Source organism: Bos taurus, chromosome 13 (genome assembly GCF_002263795.3).
Source record: "Bos taurus isolate L1 Dominette 01449 registration number 42190680 breed Hereford chromosome 13, ARS-UCD2.0, whole genome shotgun sequence".
Taxonomy (NCBI): Eukaryota; Metazoa; Chordata; class Mammalia; order Artiodactyla; family Bovidae; genus Bos; species Bos taurus.
The window spans coordinates 53,368,814-53,389,537 of record NC_037340.1 but is presented as its reverse complement, the minus strand read 5'-3'; the positions used below and the strand labels follow the sequence as shown (position 1 = coordinate 53,389,537).

The 20,724-nt window shown below is 42.8% G+C and overlaps 1 protein-coding gene across 1 annotated transcript in view; it reads right to left on the bottom strand.

Moving 5' to 3' along the window:
* LOC104973826 (signal-regulatory protein beta-1) overlaps positions 1-14,552 on the bottom strand; it is a 35,288-nt gene extending 20,736 nt beyond the window's left edge. The window contains 2 exon segments of the mRNA XM_010811573.4: positions 3,984-4,340; positions 14,416-14,552. Of these exon segments, the coding sequence (XP_010809875.4) occupies positions 3,984-4,340; positions 14,416-14,545 (487 nt within the window). The 5' untranslated portion in view covers positions 14,546-14,552.
* Between the last annotated feature and the right edge of the window lie 6,172 nt (positions 14,553-20,724).

Genomic DNA, 20,724 nt, shown 5'->3' with positions numbered 1-20,724 from the left:
AAATACATATTTATTTTAAATGGAGGATAATTGCTTTACAATATTGTGATGGTTTTGCTATACATCGATATGAGTCGTACAAATTTTAATGATGGCCATTCTGACCAGTGTGAAGTGGTGCCTCACTGTAGTTTTAATTTGCATTTCTCTAATAATTAGTAATGTTGAGCATCTTTTCATGTGCCTCAGTCATTTGTATTTCTTCTTTGGAAAAATGTCTACTTAGGTCTTCTGCCCATTTTTCAATTGGGTTGTTTGCTTTTTGTTATTTTTGAGTTGTATGAGCTGTTGTATATTTTGGAAATAAAGCCCTTGTCAGCTGCATCATTTAAAAATATTTTCTCCCTTTCTGTAGATTGTTTTTTTCATTTTGTTTATGGTTTATGGAGGTCCTCTATCTTTGGCACATCAGAGCCCACATTAATGGAACATGTATCACATGCCCGGCTCTGCTCTAAGCTCTTGACATGCGTCCCTTACTCAGTCCCTGCAGCTGTTCTGTGAGGGCGGGGCCATCACTGAAGGAAGAGGACACTGAGCGCCAACTTGGGAGGGACTCGTCAGAGGTCCCAGAGTTGGAATAGGAGCCCAGGCAGGGGCGAGGCTCAGGCTCTCAACTGCTGTGCACTGAGCTCAGGGACACCCTAACCCACTCCATCCAGGGTTTCTTAGCCCTCTCCAGTCATCACAGACTCCTGAAAGGTAGTGTGATTACCACCATTTCACAGATGGGGAAACTGAGGACTAGAGGCTCTGTGAGGACCACATGGCCTGTAAGGTCAGCCCCATTGCTCCCTGAGGGGCTGCCCTGTCACCAGGCCATGTGCCCTCAGTACATTCTGCAAACATTACAGGTGAGGAATGGGGACACGGGGAATTGGGTCACAGCCTTGAAATAATACCCCAGTCTGGGTGTCTCTACTCTGTGCTGGTGATTTAGACAGAGCACCTCAAATACTTCCAACTCTCCTGAAAGGAGACAGTGATGATCACTATTTTACAGAAGAGAAAACTGAGGCTGAAAGAAATGAAGGGACTACGTCTTCACCCTTCCCTCCACTATGTCCCAATATTTCCTGTCAGCTCCAAGCTTTCATTTCCATCAGCAGAACACGCACCCACCCTCAGAACCCCCCACAACAACCACCACTTTCCCCTTTTCTCTCAGATTCTTGACTTCAAGTGACTACAGGGGGGCGTGGCCTCTGAGGGCCCAGGCATAGAGACTCCGAAGCCGCAAGGGCAGACACAAGCCCCTGACACCTGAGTCTAGAACAGGGACTCTTGCTCACGTGGGGACCCACCACCCTCTAGGGAACACCTCCCCCTCCTCATCCTCAGTCTGCAGAGCCAGGAATGGGCATGCCCAGTGCTGCTGGGGTTGCAGTGGCCCCTCTGGGCTCTGTCCACACCAACCTTTCCAGACCTGCTCCATAGGAGCCTAGTGAAGGGGCAACATCACAACAAAGGAGGAAATCTCCTGATGCTGCTAAGTGTGCTGAGTGCTGCCATTTAGAAGAGGTTCCGCCCATCCCATCAAGAGACACTGCAGTATCTGTCTGGTCCAGGTTGTAAAGCTAAACTTACCTTCCACAGTGGACTTCTCTTTAGTGCCACTGCTGAAGAACAGAACAATACAAGGATTTCAGAGGACAGAGTTGGAGATTTCCCCCCCACTGTGCAGAGAGCAGGGCTGTGAGTCAAAGTGCCTGGGGTTCAATCTTGGCTCCCTTACTCACTAAACAAGTCCCCTCTCTGAGCATCAGTGTCCTCATCCGACACCCTTCTTTCTGAACACTGGTTATAAGGAGTAAATGTCATGAGAAAGGTTCAGTATCTGAGAAGCTGATGCTCTCTGACCCCCTCGCCTCCCTCCTTTCTCATCCAGGGAATCATCTGGGCAGGCAGCCTGGAGAAGAGGATGATCCACCTTCCGGGAAGCCGCATATCTGAGTGGTGGTGGAACCACTTACTACTTGTGACCAAGGTTGAGCAAGGGACCCACCATCTAGGAAGCTAAGTAATAGCTGCAGATCAGGAAAAAACCACCTTCCCTGCTGATGTCTGAAGGTTGAGGAGGCTCAGTGGCTACCATGACTAAGAGGGAAATTTAGCAATATCCACTCAAAGTATTATACACGTATCCTTAGTCACATACAAATTGACACTTGCTTTCTATCTTTACAAGGGTTAAACTATGAGCCACTGTAGCTGCTGACCTTCAACACCTCCTGAAAGAAGATCAGAAAGGAGGCACTCTGTGATCTGGAAAAACCTGGCAGAACAGGCCTTCAGATCCTTAGATATTTTCTGGAGATGATTTTATGAGCCCAGTTCTTGCATCTCCTCATATCTAGAAAAGCATCAAAATCTTTCATGGTGACATCTGTTCCTTGTGACTAGCATAAACCTGCTGCAAAACGCGTGTGCTTGATTGCATGTACTCCCTTCACCAAAAGCACATATATATTGCCCCCACCCCCCAACTTCTTTGGAGCAATCTCTCAGAGCTACCTGAAATGCTGTCTCCCAGGCTATAGTCCTCTTTTTGCTCCAAATAAAACTAAACCCACAACTCTCACATTGTACATTTTTTTTCAGTCGACAGCTGCAACCTAGCAAAGCCACTTCCAGTGGTTACCTCCCCTTTGAGGAGAGTGACAGACAGAAAGATTATCGACCTCAGCACTGTTTCAGTAGCCCAAGGTTAGGAACAACTTAGTGTCCATCAACAGGAAACTGTAAGATGAATGATGCTGTCTCCATATGCTGAGAGTTAGGTAGCTGTTGGAAAACAGGGCAGCTCTAGGTGCTCATATGGAATGAGGGATTTGGAATCATGTGGCTGAAAGTAAGGAGTGGTTTCCAGTCACAACAGGCTCAGGGTCTGAATGTGAGGGGCCTTCAGAAACTTTAGGAAAACCATTAAAAGAGCTTATTCCATGATTAATTCAAGGAATTTTTATTCTTCAAATCCTATGTGCCAGGTTCTTCCATGAATTGAGTTCCAGTGCCAGTGCAGGAAGAAGACTGGCTTTGAAATAGATTGGGTTCTGGAAGGATCCCCTCACTGACCATGTGACTGTGGTCAGGGCCCCTATACCTCTTGCCCTCAGGCCCCCATGTGTACGTGGGAGGTTGGGAGGATGGTGTCTAAAGGTCCTTCCTCTGCTGACAGCCCAGGATCCAGAGTTTTGGTCAGAACACTCTAAATGATCACCGTTGCTACCTCAGTGGGGCTGCTCCTAAGTCACCCACATGAACCTCTTCCCTGGGGAGGGACATTCTGAGATGACCCAGCTCTGCTGGGAGCCTTCAGTGACTGTGTGAGTCAATCCCTGAATCACAGGAGGGTCTTCTTAACAGATTCCCAGGAAACACCCAACCTCTAGGCATCTCCTCCAAGCAGGGCCATCAGAGTAACCACTGAGCCTGTGCTATAGGAATTTCTTCTCAGTGTGATGCTTCTGAAGAGGAAATAGATAAAATTTTCACTCCTTGCCCTAGATGAATCTCTCTTCTTTCAGAGGAAAGAGAACATAAGCTTCATGGAATAAGAGCCCTTTTCTGCTTTGTTCACTTCTGCTTCCATAGCATCTGGACCAGGCCCTGGCTCACAGTAGGTGTTCAGTATGCGTGAATAAAGAGAAGACTCAGCCACATTGAGGTGAGCATTCTATGGAGGCAGGAATGAGGTCTGGACAGTTGATGGAGCAAGGGACTCAGACATTCATCTCTTTTATCCCTGGAACCAAAGGGCTGAATGGAGTGAAAAAGACAAGGGTTGTGGAGCCAGGCAGACTGGGGACTCAGAATTTTCTCACTTTTACCAGCCATGGGGCCTTGAACAAATAGGCCTCAACTCCCCTGATCTATAGAAGGGAATGAAATCTGATCATGACCCAGATCATGATTGATTCAAAGGGTGGAAGGCATTCTTGTCGACATGTTATCGGAATACAGGGGACAAAGGCTGTACTCACCACTCACAGTGAGATGAGTGCCTGGTCCAGACTTAAACTCCATGTCACCACGTTCTCCTTTCTGGAACTTCACACAGAAGTAGACACCAGAGTCTGCTCGGGTGATGTTACTGATGCGGATGGAATAGTCCATGTTGTTTCTCTTTGTGACATCTGCAACACTTGTTACTCTGGGGAAAGGAGCTTCTTTTTGACTGTAGATGAACTCCCGACCTGGCCCAGTTCCCCTGAACCACTTGATGGGCCCCATGGGGCTCAGGGAAGTCACGGTGCAGTGCAGAGTGGCCGTCTCTCCTGCTGCAACAGACACTGACCTCTCAGGCTGAATCACCTGCAGCTCCCCGTCACCTGCCGATCCTGGAGGAAGACACAAAGCAGTTATTTATTCATCCGCATGTGATCCTGTACGTTTTCTTACATGTTTTTCAACGATCAAGAAGAGCTTTCATTGTCTGAATGCACCATGAATGGGCCTTAAACTCAGCACACTGCATGTGCATTGCATGTAGCTTGCACAACGAGCCTGTAATGTAAGACACTAATACAAGAGAGGAACTGAGTCACGGAAGTCAGTGATGTGGCAGCCTTCATTGACTTTGTATTCCATGATCCAGCCTTGAACTCAGCCTTTTGCATGTATGTTGCATGTACATTGCATGTAACCTGCACAATGAGCCTGTTACATGAGATCCTTATACAAGGGAGGAACCGAGGCACAGAGAGGTCAGTGATGTGGCAGAGACTGGATTTGGGCATTAAGCCCTCTCTGGAAGTGTCGTGCTCCACCAAATACTTCTGGCTGTTCACTATGTGTCCTTAGGGAGTGATGCATTTCTATCCTTTGCATTAGGTGAGACCACATGACCTCTTAGATCACTGAGTTGTAAGGAGAAGTGATGAATGTATTTGGCATGGTTTTCATTTAACTGTAAAAACCTTTATGAACCAATGTCCCCCTTCCCCAGAAATACACATTCTCATGTCGGACTTAGCTCCAACGACCTGGATACTTGAGTGACAGTGATATGCAGAGCTCCCAACACACAGTGAACATGAAGTTTAAGAAGAAAGTAAAACATTGATCCAAGTGCTTGGAATTTTTTCCAATGACATGGTCATGTTAAATTAGTTACCTAAGGCTCTGAGAGAAATTATCAAACATTTAGTGGTTTAAAATGACAGTCTCATTATAATGCTGGATGTCAACGTACCAAAAATTATATTATTGGACTAAAATCAAGGAGTCAGCTGGGAAATATTTCTCCTGGAGGCGGTGATCATTGCCTCTCCAAATTCTTGAGACTGTCTGCACTCCTTTTCTCATGGTTTCCATCTTCTTATGAGTCAGTCTTGCTTCCATTGTCACTTGTGCTTCTCTCACTTTGGCTTCTCTGCCTCCTTTTTATAAGGGTATATTGGTCCACAATGATAATCTGGGTTATTCTCCCCATCAGTTCAGTTCAGTTCAGTCTCTCAGTCGTGACCAACTCTTTGTGACCCCATGAATCACAGCACATCAGGCCTCCCTGTCCATCACCCACTCCCAGAGTTCACTCAGACTCATGTCCATCGAGTCAGTGGTGCCATCCAGCCATCTCATCCTCTGTCATCCCCTTCTCCTCCTGCCCCCAATCCCTCCCAGCATCAGAGTCTTTTCCAATGAGTCAACTCTTCGCATGAGGTGGCCAAAGTACTGGAGTTTCAGCTTTAGCATCATTCCTTCCAAAGAAATCCCAGGGCTGATCTCCTTCAGAATGGACTGGTTGGATCTCCTTGCAGTCCAAGGGACTCTCAAGAGTCTTCTCCAACACCACAGTTCAAAAGCACCAATTCTTCAGCATTCAGCTTTCTTCACAGTCTAACTCTCACATCCACACATGACCACTGGAAAAACCATAGCCCTGACTAGACAGACCTTTGTTGGCAAAGTAATGTCTCTGCTTTTCAATATGCTATCTAGGTTGGTCATAACTTGTTTTCCAAGGAGTAAGTGTCTTTTAATTTCATGGCTGCAGTCACCACCTGCAGTGATTTTGGAGCCCCCAAAAATAAAGTCTGACACTGTTTCCACTGTTTCCCCATCTATTTCCCATGAAGTGATGGGACCAGATGCCATGATCTTTGTTTTCTGAATGTTGAGCTTTAAGCCAACTTTTTCACTCTCCTCTTTCACTTTCATCAAGAGGTTCTTTAGTTCCTCTTCACTTTCTGCCATAAGGGTGGTATCATCTGCATATCTGAGGTTATTGATAGTTCTCCCAGCAATCTTGATTCCAGCTTGTGCTTCTTCCAGCCCAGCATTTCTCATGATGTACTCTGCATAGAAGTTAAATAAGCAGGGTGACAATATACAGCCTTGACGTACTCTTTTTCCTATTTGGAACCAGTCTGTTGTTCCATGTCCAGTTCTAACTGTTGCTTCCTGACCTTCATACAAATTTCTCAAGAGGCAAATCAGGTGGTCTGGTATTTCCATCTCTTGAAGAATTTTCCACAGTTTATTGTGATCCACACAGTCAAAGGCTTTGGCATAGTCAATAAAGCAGAAATAGATGTTTTTCTGGAACTCTCTTGCTTTTTCCATGATCCAGAGGATGTTGGCAATTTGATCTCTGGTTTCTCTGCCTTTTCTAAAACCAGCTTGAACATCTGGAAGTTCACGGTTCATGTATTACTGAAGCCTGGCTTGAAGAATTTTGAGCATTACTTTACTAGCTTGTGAGATGAGTGTGGTAGTTTGAGCATTCTTTGGCATTGCCTTTCTTTGGGATTGGTATATTAGGTGCATATATTTTGATAAATATTAAAACCTATTCTTATATTGATTCTTTTATCAATGTATAGTGGCCTTGTTATTTATCTTTATGGCCTTTGTTTTAAAGTCTGTTTTGTCTGATGTGAGTATTGTGGCCTTGGCTTTCTTGCCACTTCTGTTTGCATGAAATATCTTTTTCCATCCCCTTACTCTCAATTGATGTGTATCTTTTGCCCTAAAGTGAATCTCCTGAAGGCAGCATACTGTAGGCTCTTACTTTTTAAAATCCAATATGCCACTATGTGTCTTTTGATTGGAGCATTCATTCCATTGATATTTAAATTAATTATTGATAAATATGTATTTATTATCAATTTATGCCTTGTTTTCCCATCGATTTTATATTTCTATATTGTCTCTTTCTTTTCCCTTTTGTGGTTTGATGATTTTCTTTTATATTATACTCATGTTTTTGGTTTTTGTGACTCTATTGTATGTTTTTGATATGTGTTTACCATGTTTCTCAAGTATGTTAACCTCATCATATATCTACTTGCCTTAGACTGATAGTCATATAGGTTCAAACACTTTCTAGGAAATTTTTTAAGGGTATATTTTCCTACTCTCCTTCCCTACATTTCATCAATATGATTCTGATGTCCCCTTTTACATCTTCATATTAATCCTTTTGCTGTTCACTGTCTTTATCATCACTTCCACAGAATTTTTATTTTAAAATATGTGTATTAGCTTATTTAGGTGATCTGTTTTTCAATTGTGATTTACTCTTTCCTATATGTTCATACTCCTTTTCTAGGTAGTGAAGACTTTTCAATGTTTCTTTTAGAATAGGTTTAGTATTGATGTTTTCTTTTAGCTTTGCTTGTCTGAAAAATTCTTTATCACTCCTTCCACTCTAAATAAATATCTTGGTGGGTAGAAGATCCTAGGTTGCAGATTTTTCCCTTTTAGGACTTTGAATCAATGTCTTGCCACCCCCTCTGGCCTGCAATCCTTCTGTAGAGAAATCTGCTGATAGCCTTTTGAGGGTTCCCTTGTAGTTAACTCTTTGTTTATCTCTTGCTACCTTTTAGAATTCTCTAACTTTTGCCATTTTTATTTTAATATGCCTTGGTATAGATCTGTTTGGGTTTATGGTATTTGGGACCCTTTGAGCTTCCTGTTCCTGAATACCGGTTTCCTTCTTTAGATTTGGGAAGTTCCTAGCTTTAATTTCTTCAAATTTTTGACTCCCCTTTCTCTTTCTTTCCTTTCTGGAATCTCTATTACGTGTAGGTTTTCAAGCTTTTTGTTATTCCATAAGTCTCATATTTTTTAAATTGCTTTTATTGCTTTGGTTTCCTTTTGCTTGAATGTCTGTATACTTTTCTGACTCAGTGATTTTCATTATTCTATCTTCCAGATCACTTTTTTGTTCTTCTGCATTATTTTTTCTGCTATTCATTGCCTTTAGTTCACTTTTCATCTCAGAAAATGATTTTTCTAGTTCCTTTTTACAATATTTTGCATTTCCGTTGATAGCCTGCTTAATTCTTTTAGTATTTTCATTATTTCCCTTTTCAAATCAGTGTCTATTAGTCTAAAAATGTCTGTCATTGTTTGTTCTTTCAGGGGAATTCTCTTGGTCTTTTAACTGGAATTGATTCTTTGCGTCTTCATTTTACCTATACTTTTCTTATTCTGTGAGTTTAGAAGAAAAGATATCTACTGTGGTCTTGAAGGACTATTTCTTGGGGAGCATCCCTGCGTAGTTTGTGTGGGTTTAATATTTTTGGTGCAGAGACTATTTTCAGTGTGGATGCCTGCTACCTCTTCCCTCAGCGTATGTTCACCATTATTGCCTTGATGGGGGTGTGCAGATGTGGTGGCTGGTGCCTTGTTCTTGGGTTCGTGGTAGTGGTGGTCACTCACACATGCCTTGGAGCTCATTATGGGAGTGGACGTAGCTGTCAACCATTCCTGTAGCCCCAGGGCACAACAGTGCCCTCCTGAGTGCAACTACTTCTAAACAAGGGCTTGGCAGGAGTGACTAGTGATACCTCCTGGAGCTGTGTAGGCAGTATCTTGCCACCTGAGAGCAGAGAAAATGGTGGGTCCTACCCCTCCCCTTGCACACCCCTCAAACAATACACCCTCAGGTGAGGTCATATCAGGCTCCTGCACCTTCAGGCTATTTCCACACAATCCTTTGCCAGGGTCTGATCTCTGAATCCTGAGCTACAAGCACCCAGCTCCCACCCAATGGGCCCAGGATTTTCTCAGGCTGGGGAGTGCTGATCAATGGCACTGACCATCCGTGCAAGTCTCTGTCTGGTCTAGCTACTGCAAACCAGGTGTTGTATTCTCCTCTGAGACTCTGAAGCTCCCCCTCTGTCCCAGCTTATATCCCTACTGGTGAGGAGACTTCCTAGAGTGCAGGAACCTGTCTCTTTCACAGTTCTCCCCAAGGTGTGCAGATCCCCTCCTGATTCCTGTCTTACTTTCTTCTTTTTTTCTTTTGTCCTATCCGGTTGCATGGAGATTTTCCTGCCATTTCAAAAGTCTAAGTTCTGCCAGTGCTCAGTAAATATTGTGAAAATTGTTCTGTATGTAAATGTATTTTTGAAATATTTGTGGGAGAAGGTGAGCTTCTCCTACTTCACAATTTTGATTGCTCCTCCTATGTTGGGGGATTATTTTCTATCTATCACACATATCTGTCCTGACAGTTACAGAAACCAGTTGCCATAACAAAAATCTATGTATGTGTCATTGTCACGCAGGATGAATGAGGAGGCAAATTAATGGAATCTGAATGAGGGTTATTCAAGCAACTCACCAGTCAAACAGTTTGAAAAATCAAACTAGATCAATAACAGAAACAGAAATAAGATATTCACCAATACATAAAAATCAAACAACATTCTCTTAAAAAATCAGTAGGTAAAAGATGAAATCACCAGGGGAATTAGAGAATGCCTGGAGACAAATGAAAACATAAACACATAATATAAATACATGTGAGATGCACAGAAAGCAACTGTAAAGGGAAATCCTACTATTCAGCAACAAAATAACAAACAACTCAACTTAAAAATGATCAAAAAAATTGAACAGGCATTTCTCCAAAGAATATATGTAGACAGTCAACAAGCATATAAAACAGTGCTCAACATCACTACTAATTGGAACATGCAAATTAAAACCACAGTGAGCTAGCCCTAAATATCCTCCAGCAATCCCACTGCTGGGCATACACACTGACGAAACCAGAATTGAAAGAGACACGTGTACCCCAGTGTTCATCACAGCACTGTTTATAATAGCCAGGACATGGAAGCAACCTAGATGTCCATCAACAGATGAATGGATAAGAAAGCTGTGGTACATATACACAATGGAGTATTACTCAGCCATTAAAAAGAATACATTTGAATCAGTTCTAATGAGGTGGGTGAAACTGGAGCCTATTGTACAGAGTGAAGTAAGCCAGAAAGAAAAACACCAATACAGTATACTAACGCATATATATGGAATTTAGAAAGATGGTAACAATAACCCTGTATATGAGACAGCCAAAGAGACACTGATGTATAGAACAGTCTTTTGGACTCTGTGGGAGAGGGAGAGGGTGGGGTGATTTGGGAGAATGGCATTGAAATATGTATAATATCATATATGGAACGAGTCGCCAGTCCAGGTTCGATGCACGATACTGGATGCTTGGGGCTGGTGCACTGGGACGACCCAGAGGGATGGTATGGGAGGGAAGAGGGAGGAGGGTTCAGGATGGGGAACACATGTATACCTGTGGCGGATTCATTTTGATATTTGGCAAAACCAATACAATATTGTAAAGTTTAAAAATAAAAAAATTTTAAAAAAATTAAATAAATGTAAAACAGAAGTCCTGCAAGTGTATAGACAGAAACTTCTTTCTTAGACCCAAGAGCATTGACATATATGCCATCAGATCACACCTGTATAGTTTATGGCTCAAATAGCAACAGGAGCTTATTCAGACTTTGCTGGAGACGAACTCCATCAGACTGAAGTAAAAATAAACGTTTGTAACTGCCAAAAACAAAAACAAAACAAAACAAAACTGAAAATAAGGGTCATGCCAAAGAATTGATGCTTTTGAACTGTGGTGTTGGAGAAGACTCTTGAAAGTCCCTTGGACTGCAAGGATATCTAACCAGTCCATTCTGAAGGAGATCAGCCCTGGGATTTCTTTGGAGGGAATGATGCTGAAGCTGAAACTCCAGTACTTTGGCCACCTCATGTGAAGAGTTGACTCATTGGAAAAGACTCTGATGCTGGGAGGGATTGGGGGCCAGAGGAGAAGGGGACAACAGAGGATGAGATGGCTGGATGGCATTGCTGACTCAGTGGACGTGAGTCTGAGTGAACTCCGGGAGTTGATGATGGACAGGGAGGCCTTGCGTGCTACAATTCATGGGGTCGCAAAGAGTCGGTCACGACTGAGCGACTGAACTGAACTGAACAAATTTTCCAGGTTAATTTCATTGCCTCACTGACTATCTAGTTTCAGGAGATAGAAATACAAACACATTCTTTCTTATCTGAAATATCCTATTAAACATGCATAAGCCTAATTGCTGGGATGTAAATCAAAAGAACAAGTTGTTTTGATGCCACAAACAAATCCTGTTGTTTGTTTTTTTTTTCTATTTCTTCCCTACTCTTTAGGGAGAACATGTGTGGTTCACCTGAGCAGAGTGTGAACTGACAAGTCCACCCACTAAGCACTATTTGGGGCTTCCCTCGTAGCTCAACTGGTAAAGAATCTGCCTGCAATGCAGGAGACCTGGGTTGGGAAGATTCCCTGAAGAAGGGAAAGGCTACCCACTCCAGTGTTCTGGCCTGGAGAACTCCATGGACTGTATAGTCCATGGGGTTGCAGAGTAGGACACAACTGAGTGACTTTTGCTTAAGCACTATTTGTAACCAATTATGCCTCCTAACCGGAGAAGGCAATGACCCACTCACCCCACTCCAGTACTCTTGCCTGGAAAATTCCATGGTCGGAGGAGCCTGGTGGGCGGCAGTCCATGGGGTCGCTAAGAGTGAGACATGACTGAGCGACTTCACTTTCACTTTTCACTTTCATGCATTGGAGAAGGAAATGGCAACCCATTCCAGTGTTCTTGCCTGGAGAATCCCAGGGACTGGAGGGGGGAGCCTGGTGGGCTGCCGTCTATGGGGTCACACAGAGTTGGACATGACTGAAGTGACTTAGCAGCAGCAGCAGCAGCATGCCTCCTAACAAGAGTGCACCTTATTACAGGGAAGGTCCTGTGATGTGCCAACATCATCAGATGGTTTAGTTTTTAAAGTCTGAAAAAGAAGACTGAGGTTGGGGAAGGTGAACTGCTAAGACAAAAACGGGAAGAAACATGAAAAAAAGTTGCAGAGAGAAATGGAGGGAGTAGAGAAGAGGGATCAGAGAATCAAGGAATAGGAAAAAAAAATCTCTACAATCATAAATTAATAATTTTTTAATTTACATCTTTGGCCCAGGTCTTTCCTCTGAACTTGCTTGTCCAACTATCCACTTGTCATGTTTTTTGGATAGAAATAGATATCTCACAGTTAACAACATCTGAAACCAAACTGAATCTCCTCCCAACCCCTGCCACCCTCTGTATCTCAGCTGAGCCACCATACTTCTAGATGCACAAATCTCAAAGCCATAGTCTTTTCTCCCACCACACATACTATGCATCAGAAAATCCTCTTCAGCGTGCACCCAGAACCTGAATTTTTTCCCTCTTATCTCTACTAGCTACTGTCCAGGTGCTAGCCATTTTTACGTCTTCTTTTTTGCATGTATATCATAACCTCAAATGTTCTAGTTGCTTCTATGTCCTCAGTAGTGTATTGTCAACCAAATGCCAGAATGAATATATGACTTGGGGAAAACAAAAGTGACTTGTATGTATGCAAGAAGCAGAAGAGCCCAGAAGAAGAAAACCACAAACCCTCTTCCCCACACTCCCCGCTCTGCAAACTATTGACAGAAGTGGCTGAAATCTCATGATCGTGAGATAGAAGCAGGGCCACAGCATCAAGAAGACCAACAGTTCAACTCATGAGCTCTAGTATCAGATTGCTTGAATTTAAACCATACCTCTACCATTTACCACTGAGTGACCTTGAACTTCTCCTTGCTCTGTTTTCTTCTCTGTAAGGTAGGGGTGACCAGAGGCTCTAGTTTGGATTTGATGTCACATGAGTAAACAACTGTGAGCATTTCCAACAGTGTCTGGCACAAGACGAATGTGCAAGAAAATGAATAGTTTTTACTCAATAGATTTCCTGAGGTGTGCAGGCTTCAACGAGCATTAGATGATATAGATTCTTATAAATATGGGTATAAATATAATTACAGATATGGATATGAGTATATAGATCATATAGGCAAGAGTCTCGGTGTCTTTAATCCCCTCCTTTCTTCCTCACCCCTATCCAGCACAAAAGAGGGGACTCCAAGATGGGTACGCACAAAATTCTACCCATTTACCAAGAACCAAGTTTTCTTAAGAGTTTGAGGAAGGGTAAGCCCTGGTGGCTCAGACGCTAAAGAACCTGCCTGGAATGAAGGAGACCTGGGTTCGATCCGTGGGTTGGTAAGATGCCCTGGAGACGGGCATGGCTACCCATTCCAGTATTCTTGCCTGGAAAATTCCATGGACAGAGGAGCCTGGTGGGCTACAATCCATAGTGTCGCAGAGAGTCAGACCCAACTGAGCAACTAACACTTTCACTTTTCCAAGGATAAATATATAGAGAAGTTAAAAGGAGAGTTGTTGCTGAAAGGCAGCAGAAACTAATTATCTGTCTATGTCATTTCATGTAGAGTGAAAAATGACTCATGGGAAAAATAAGGAAGTCTTTCTGAAATCTCATTTCTGAGAACACTTCCTCATACCCACTCATTCACATACATAAACATACACATATCATGCATCCACAAACATGTATTAAAGTGTAGCCTAGCATGATAGTGTACAAGCTGTTTTGAGGATCAAACACCATTATAACAGATGTTTAAAGCCCAGTTTAAAAAAAAAGTTAGCAGATAGGAACCATCTAACACATCACCAACAAAAGTTTGGGAGTACGCACTGTAAGATTTTTAAATGAGTAGCATGGTGTGTGATGACTTACCTATTATTTACTTCTCTGTTTTCTGATTTTTCTGCAATTAGGCTCCTCTGAGAAGCTGAGCAGCACAACATGGCTCAAAGAATCAATTCTGCAGCTGAACATCCTGGATTTTAATCCTGTGCTCTACTGCCTTAGATGACATTGTGACATTGGTCAAGTTACTCTCTGACTCAATTTCCCCATCTGCAGTTCACTGTTAATAGTTATCACACTGGGACATTGTGAGAATTAGATAATATGCACAAATCCGTCATGGTTGGTGTTTGAAGTATCTGTTTGGAAGCCTCTGGTAATAGGCTGCAGGTGATGGATCCACAGAGAAAACACTCAGACCCCTGATTTTATGCTCTCAGATAATGTCTACCCCTTGGACTTCTGTAGCATGGATTGAGCACTCATGTTTACATGGAGACCCTAAAAGTACTGGGGCAGTGAAGGTCCAGAAGGCAGGAAAAAGGAGATTCTACCCAAAGGAATACTTACCTGTGAGTCCCAGCAGCAGAGTCAGCAGCAGGCAAAGAGGAGGAGGGTGGACCCAGAAGGCAGGGATGGGCATCGTAGAGGCCTGAGGAGCCCGCTGTGTCCAAATGTGTCCTAGGGAAAACCAGAACATCTGTGCTTGGTGGAGAGGAGAGAAGCCCCACCTCCCAAGATGTAAGAGGAAGTGCCTATGATGATGTGAAATGTTTGTGAAATTGTAATCTGCTTCTGCATTCTAGACAGTTTCTGCTTCTGATGGTGAAATAGAATTCAGACAGAGAAGGCTCATGGAGAGTGAGGAGTTACTTATGTTTTCAGAGAGAGTGAACAAACCTAATAGAAATAAACTTGCTCCTTATTTGGCTAGAACTTGGGGCCACTATTCTCTCCATTGGGCCCCTGACCTCATTCATGGTGAACCCCAGTTTGGGAGCCCTAGGCAAACTCACAGACCCCAGGAAGAATCTGTGGCTGTGGGCTTGTCCCAAAGTACCAATTCCAGAACTCTAGGATGTGGCTGGCTTGTAGTCTGATTCTACACCTGCCTCAACCAAAAGAAGTTTCTCCAGGGCCTCTCAACCCTGTGGAATGGAAGCAGGTCTGCTCCTGTAATGATTTCTTACTCCAGTCCTTTAAAGATGTAATTAGTAAAATTTAGCCAATTTCACAGTGCAACGTGGATCTCAGAACTTGTATGACCTGCCTCCAAAAAAGGAATCACTTCTTACTCCTTTCACAAAAAGAAGTGCATTATATGACCCAGAAATTACGCTTCTAGACATTTATTCAGAAAAACAAAAACTACCTCCACACAAAACCTGTGCATGAATGTTATAGAGGATTTTTCTGTAAAGCAAAAACTTGAAAAAAGAAAAAAATCTACCAATATGTGTACAGTTTAACAAACTGCATCCATAACAGGAAATACTATTCAACAGCCCAAAGGATGAGTTTTATATATGTGTGTGTGCAACAATTGTAAGTTTCTTGAAGGTACTAGGTTGAGTACATAAAGCCAATCTCAAAATACGAATTCCACTGATATAGCATACTTGAAATTATATGGAAACAAAATACAGTGGCATTTGCCAGAGGTTTGGTTTGGTGGGGACGTATGTCATTGTAAAGGGCTATCACGTGAGAGACTGTGTGGTCATGTGATGCTGACCATGGTGCTGGTTATACAAACACACAGATGAGAGGATCAACACAAGCCAAAACCAGGAATGCTACCAAGTCAGCTATAAATAGCAACCTCAGTCATAATAACATAATATAGACACTACTAAGTTATTCAAAATTATATTCAGTTCAGTTCAGTTCAGTTCAGTCACTCAGTCATGTCCAACTCTCTGCGACCCCAGAGACTGCAGCACGCCAGGCCTCCTTGTCCATCATCAACTCCCGGAGCTTGTCCATCGAGTCTGTGATGCCATCCAACCATCTTGTCCTCTGTCGTTCCCCTTTTCCTCCCGCCTTCAATCTTTCCCAGCATCAGGGTCTTTTCCAATGATTCAGTTCTTTGCATCAGGTGGCCAAAGTACTGAAGTTTCAGCTTCAGCATTAGTCCTTCCAACAAACATTCAGTACTGATTTCCTTTAATATGGACTTGTTGGATCTCCTTGCAGTCCAAGGGACTCTCAAGAGTCTTCTCCAACACCACAGTTCAAAAGCATCAATTCTTCAGGGCTCAGCTTTCTTTGTAGTCCAACTCTCACATACATACATGACCACTGGAAAAAACCATACCTTTGACTAGATGGACCTTTTCTGGCAAAGACATGTCTCTGCTTTTTAATATTCTGTCTAGGTTGGTCATAGTTTTTCTCCCAAGGAGCAAGTGCCTTTTAATTTCATGGCTGCAGTCACCATCTGCCGTGATTTTGGAGCCCCCCAAAATAAAGTCAGCCACTGTTTCCACTGTTTCCCCATCTATTTGCTATGAAGTGATGGGACCAGATGCCATGATCTTCATTTTCTGAATGTTGAGTTTTAAGCCAACTTTTTCACTCTCCTCTTTCACTTTCATCAAGAGGCTCTTTGGGTCTTCTTTCTTCCATAAAGGTGATGTCATCTGCATATCTGAGGTTTTTGACATTTCTCCTGACAATCTTGATTCCAGCTTGGGCTTCATCCAGCCTGGTATTTGCATGGTGTACTCTGCATATAAGTTAAATAAGCAGGGTGACAATATACAGCCTTGATGTACTCATTTCCCAATTTGGAACCAGTCTGTTTTTCCATGTCCAGTTCTAACTGTTGCTTCTTGACTTTCATACAGATTTGTGATGAGGAATCAGATGCATCTGTGTGGCATGAAGTCAGGAGCAACAAAACATTACTCATCTTCCATAGAGTCATGTCCATAAATAATGCTTCAGTTCAGTTCAGTTCAGTTGCTAAGTCATGTTTGACTCTTTGCGACCCCATGAATCGCAGCATGCCAGGCCTCCCTGTCAATCACCATCTCCCCGAGTTCACTCAGACTCACGTCCATCGAGTCGGTGATACCATCCAGCCATCTCATCCTCTGTCGTCCCCTTCTCCTCCTGCCCCCAATCGCTCCCAGCATCAGTCTTTTCCAATGAGTCAACTCTTCGAATGAGGTGGCCAAAGTACTGGAGTTTCAGCTTTAGCATCATTCCTTCCAAAGAACACCCAGGGCTGATCTCCAAATAATGCCTAAGTGTGAGAAAACAAAAAGTTGCTATAGAAGCATGCTATATAACATGTGTGTGCGTCCTCAGTCACTTCAGTGGTGTTAGCCTCTCTGCGACCCTATGGACTGAGACTGGCTCCTCTGTCCATGGGGATTCTCTAGGCAAGAATACTGGAGTGGGTTGCCGTGCCCTCCTCCAGGGGATCTTCACAACCCAGGGATCAAACCCATATCTCTTATGTCACCTGCATTAGCAGGCAGATTCCTTACCACTAGCACCACCTGAGAAACCCATGCTCTATGATATTTGGCACTAAAAATCTAATAATCAGTTAAAAGAATTGAAAGTGGTTTTCTCTCAGAGGTGGAAACTGGCAGGAGGTTAGGGAGGCTCTTCCCTGGTGGCTCAGATGGTAAAGCATCTGTCTACAGTGTGAGAGACCTGGGTTCGATCCCTGGGTTGGGAAGATTCCCTGGAGAAGGAAATGGAAACCCACTCCAGTACTCTTGCCTTGAAAATCCCATGGACAGAGGAGCTTGGTGCAGGCTACTATCCATGGGGTCGCAAAGAGTCGGGCACGACTGAATGACTTCACTTTCTTTCTTTCACTTAGGGAGGCTCTAGTTCTCATATGGAGAACTTAGAAATGTTTGACACATAAAAAATTTGCATATGAATCATTATGAAAGATAAAACTAAGTTGGATGATTGGATTAATGTTAACAGAGTTACACTATTTTTTTTTTTTAATGCCTTTGCTGTTAGTCAGGCTGTATGAATCACAAGCTGGAATCAAGATTGCTGGGAGAAATATCAACAACTTGAGATATGCAGAAGATAGCACCCTAAGGGCAGAAAGAAAGAAACTAAAGAGCATCTTGATGAAGGTGAAAGAGGAAAGTGAAAAACCTGGCTTAAAACAGCATTCAAAAAACCAAGATCATGGCATCCCATCACATCATTTCACGGCAAATAGATGGGGAAAAAATGGAAATAGTAACAGACTTTATTTTTAGGGGCTCCAAAATCACAGCAGACAATGACCACAGCCATGAAACTTAAAGATGCTTGCTCCTTGGAAGAAAAGCTATGACAAACCTAGACAGTGTATTAAAAGTTCAGAGATGTCACTTTACTGACAAAAGTCTTTCTAGTCAAAGCTATGGTTTTTCCTGTGGTCACATATGAATGTGAGAGTTGGACCATAAAGAAGGCTGAGCACTGAAGAATCGATGGTTTTGAACTGTGATGCTAGAGAAGACTTTCGAGAATTCCTTTGACTGCAAGGAGATCAAATCAGTCAATCCTAAAGGAAATCAACCCTGAATGTTCATTGGAAGGACTGATGCTAAAGCTGAAGCTCCAGTCCTTTGGCCATCTGATGCAAAGAGCCAACACTGGGAAAGACAGAGGGCAGGAGGAAAAGGGGGCAACAGAGGATGAGATGGTTGGATGGCATCAATGACTCAATGGACATGAGTTTGAGCCAACTGTGGGAGACAGTGAAGAACAGAGAATCCTGATGTGCTGCAGCCCATGGAGTCACAAATTGTTCAACATGACTCAGCAACTGAAGAACAACTCTTAGCAATGGTAAGAGTTTAATAGCTTGCTGGAATAACATTTATGATATACCTCAATTACAATCATTAGACAAAACTACTGAAAGCAGTATTAGTAATATTTAAAGATACCATGAACAAGACTTTCTGGTCTTACATTTAACCCTCTTAAACCCATTATGAGTTTATTTTTGTGAATGGTGTTAGAAAGTATTATAGTTTTCATTCTTTTACACCTAATTGACCACTTTTCCCAGCACCACTTGTTGAAGAGACTGTCTTTTCTCCATTTTATATTTTTGCCACCTTTGTCAAAGATAAAATGTCCATAGGTGGGTGGATTTATCTCTGGACTTTCTATTTTGCTCCACTGATCTATATTTCTGTCTTTGTGACAGTATCATACTGTCTTGATGACTGTAGTTTTGTAGTATCGTCTGAAGTCAGGCAGGTTGATTCCTCCAGTTCCATTCTTCTTTCTCAGGATTGCTTTGGCTATTCAGGGTCTTTTGTGTTTCCATACATATTGTGAAATTATTTGTTTTAGTTTCTGTGAAAAATATATTTGGTAGTTTGATAGGGATTGTACTCTTGCCTGGAAAATCCCATGGATGGAGGAGCCTGGTAGGCTGCGGTCCCTGGGGTCACTAAGAGTGAGACACGACTGAGCGACTTCACTTTCACTTTTCACTTTCATGCACTGGAGAAGGAAATGGCAACCCATTCCAGTGTTCTTGCCTGGAGATTCCCAGGGACGGGGAGCCTGGTGGGCTGCCATCTATGGGGTTGCACAGAGTCAGACACGACTAAAGCGACTTAGCAGCAGCAGCACTGAATCTATAGATTGCTTTGAGTAGTATACTCATTTTCACTATATTGATTCTTCCAATCCAAGAAAATGGTATATTTCTCCATCTATTTGTACCATCTTTGATTTCTTTTGGGCTTCCCTTGTGGTTCAGATGGTAAAGTGTCTGCCTACAATGCGGGAGACCTGGGTTCGATCCCTGGGTCGGGAAGTTCCCCTGGAGAAGGCAGTGGCACCCCACTCCAGTATTCTTGCCTGGAAAATCCTTTCATCATGTTTTACAGTTCTGTATATACAGGTCTTTCGTTTCTTCATGTAAATTTGTTCCTAAGTATTTTATTGTTTTTGTTGCAATGATGAATGGGATTATTTCCTTAATTTCTCTGGTTTCCAACTCTTAAGGAAAACATGGGCCTCCCTGGTGGCTCAGAGGTTGAAGTGTCTGCCTCCAATCCAGGAGACCTGGGTTCAATCCCTGGGTCGGGAAGATGCCCTGGAGAAGGGAATGGTAACCCACTCCAGTATTCTTGCCTGGAGAATCCCATGGACGGAGAATCCTGGTAGGCTACAGTCCACGGGGTCGCAAAGAGTCAGACACGACTGAGCGACTTCACTTCACTTCACTTCACTTCACTTCAAAGGAAAACATAGAACACCCTCCAACATAAATCACAGCAAGATCCTCTGTGATTCACCTCCCAGAGTAATGGAAATAAAAACAAAAATAAACAAATGGGATCTAATTAAACTTAAAAGCTTTTGCACAATGAAGGAAACTAAAAGCAAGGGGAAACAACTGCCCTCAGAATGAGAGAAAATAACAGCAAATGAAACAACTGACAAAGAATTAACCTCCAAAATATTCATGCAGTTAAATACCAGAAAAATGAACAACACAACCAAAAAGTGGGCAAAAGACCTAAACAGATATTTCATCAAAGAAGATGTACAGATGGCTAATAAACACATGAAAAGATGCTCAACCTCACTCATTATTAGAGAAATGCAAATAAAAACCATAATGAGGTATCATCTCACACCAGTCAGACTGGCCAACATCAATAAGTCTACAAACAATAAATGCTAGACAGTGTGTGGAGAAAAGGAAACCCTCTTACACTGTTGGTGGGAATGCAAACTGGTACTGCCACTATGGAGAACAATGTGGAGGTTCTTTAAAAAACTAGGAATATAATAACTCCATCCCCAGATATCATTATACTGGGGATTAGGCTTCAACCTGTAAATCTGATGAAGGGCTAAAGCATGAGGGGTGGGGAG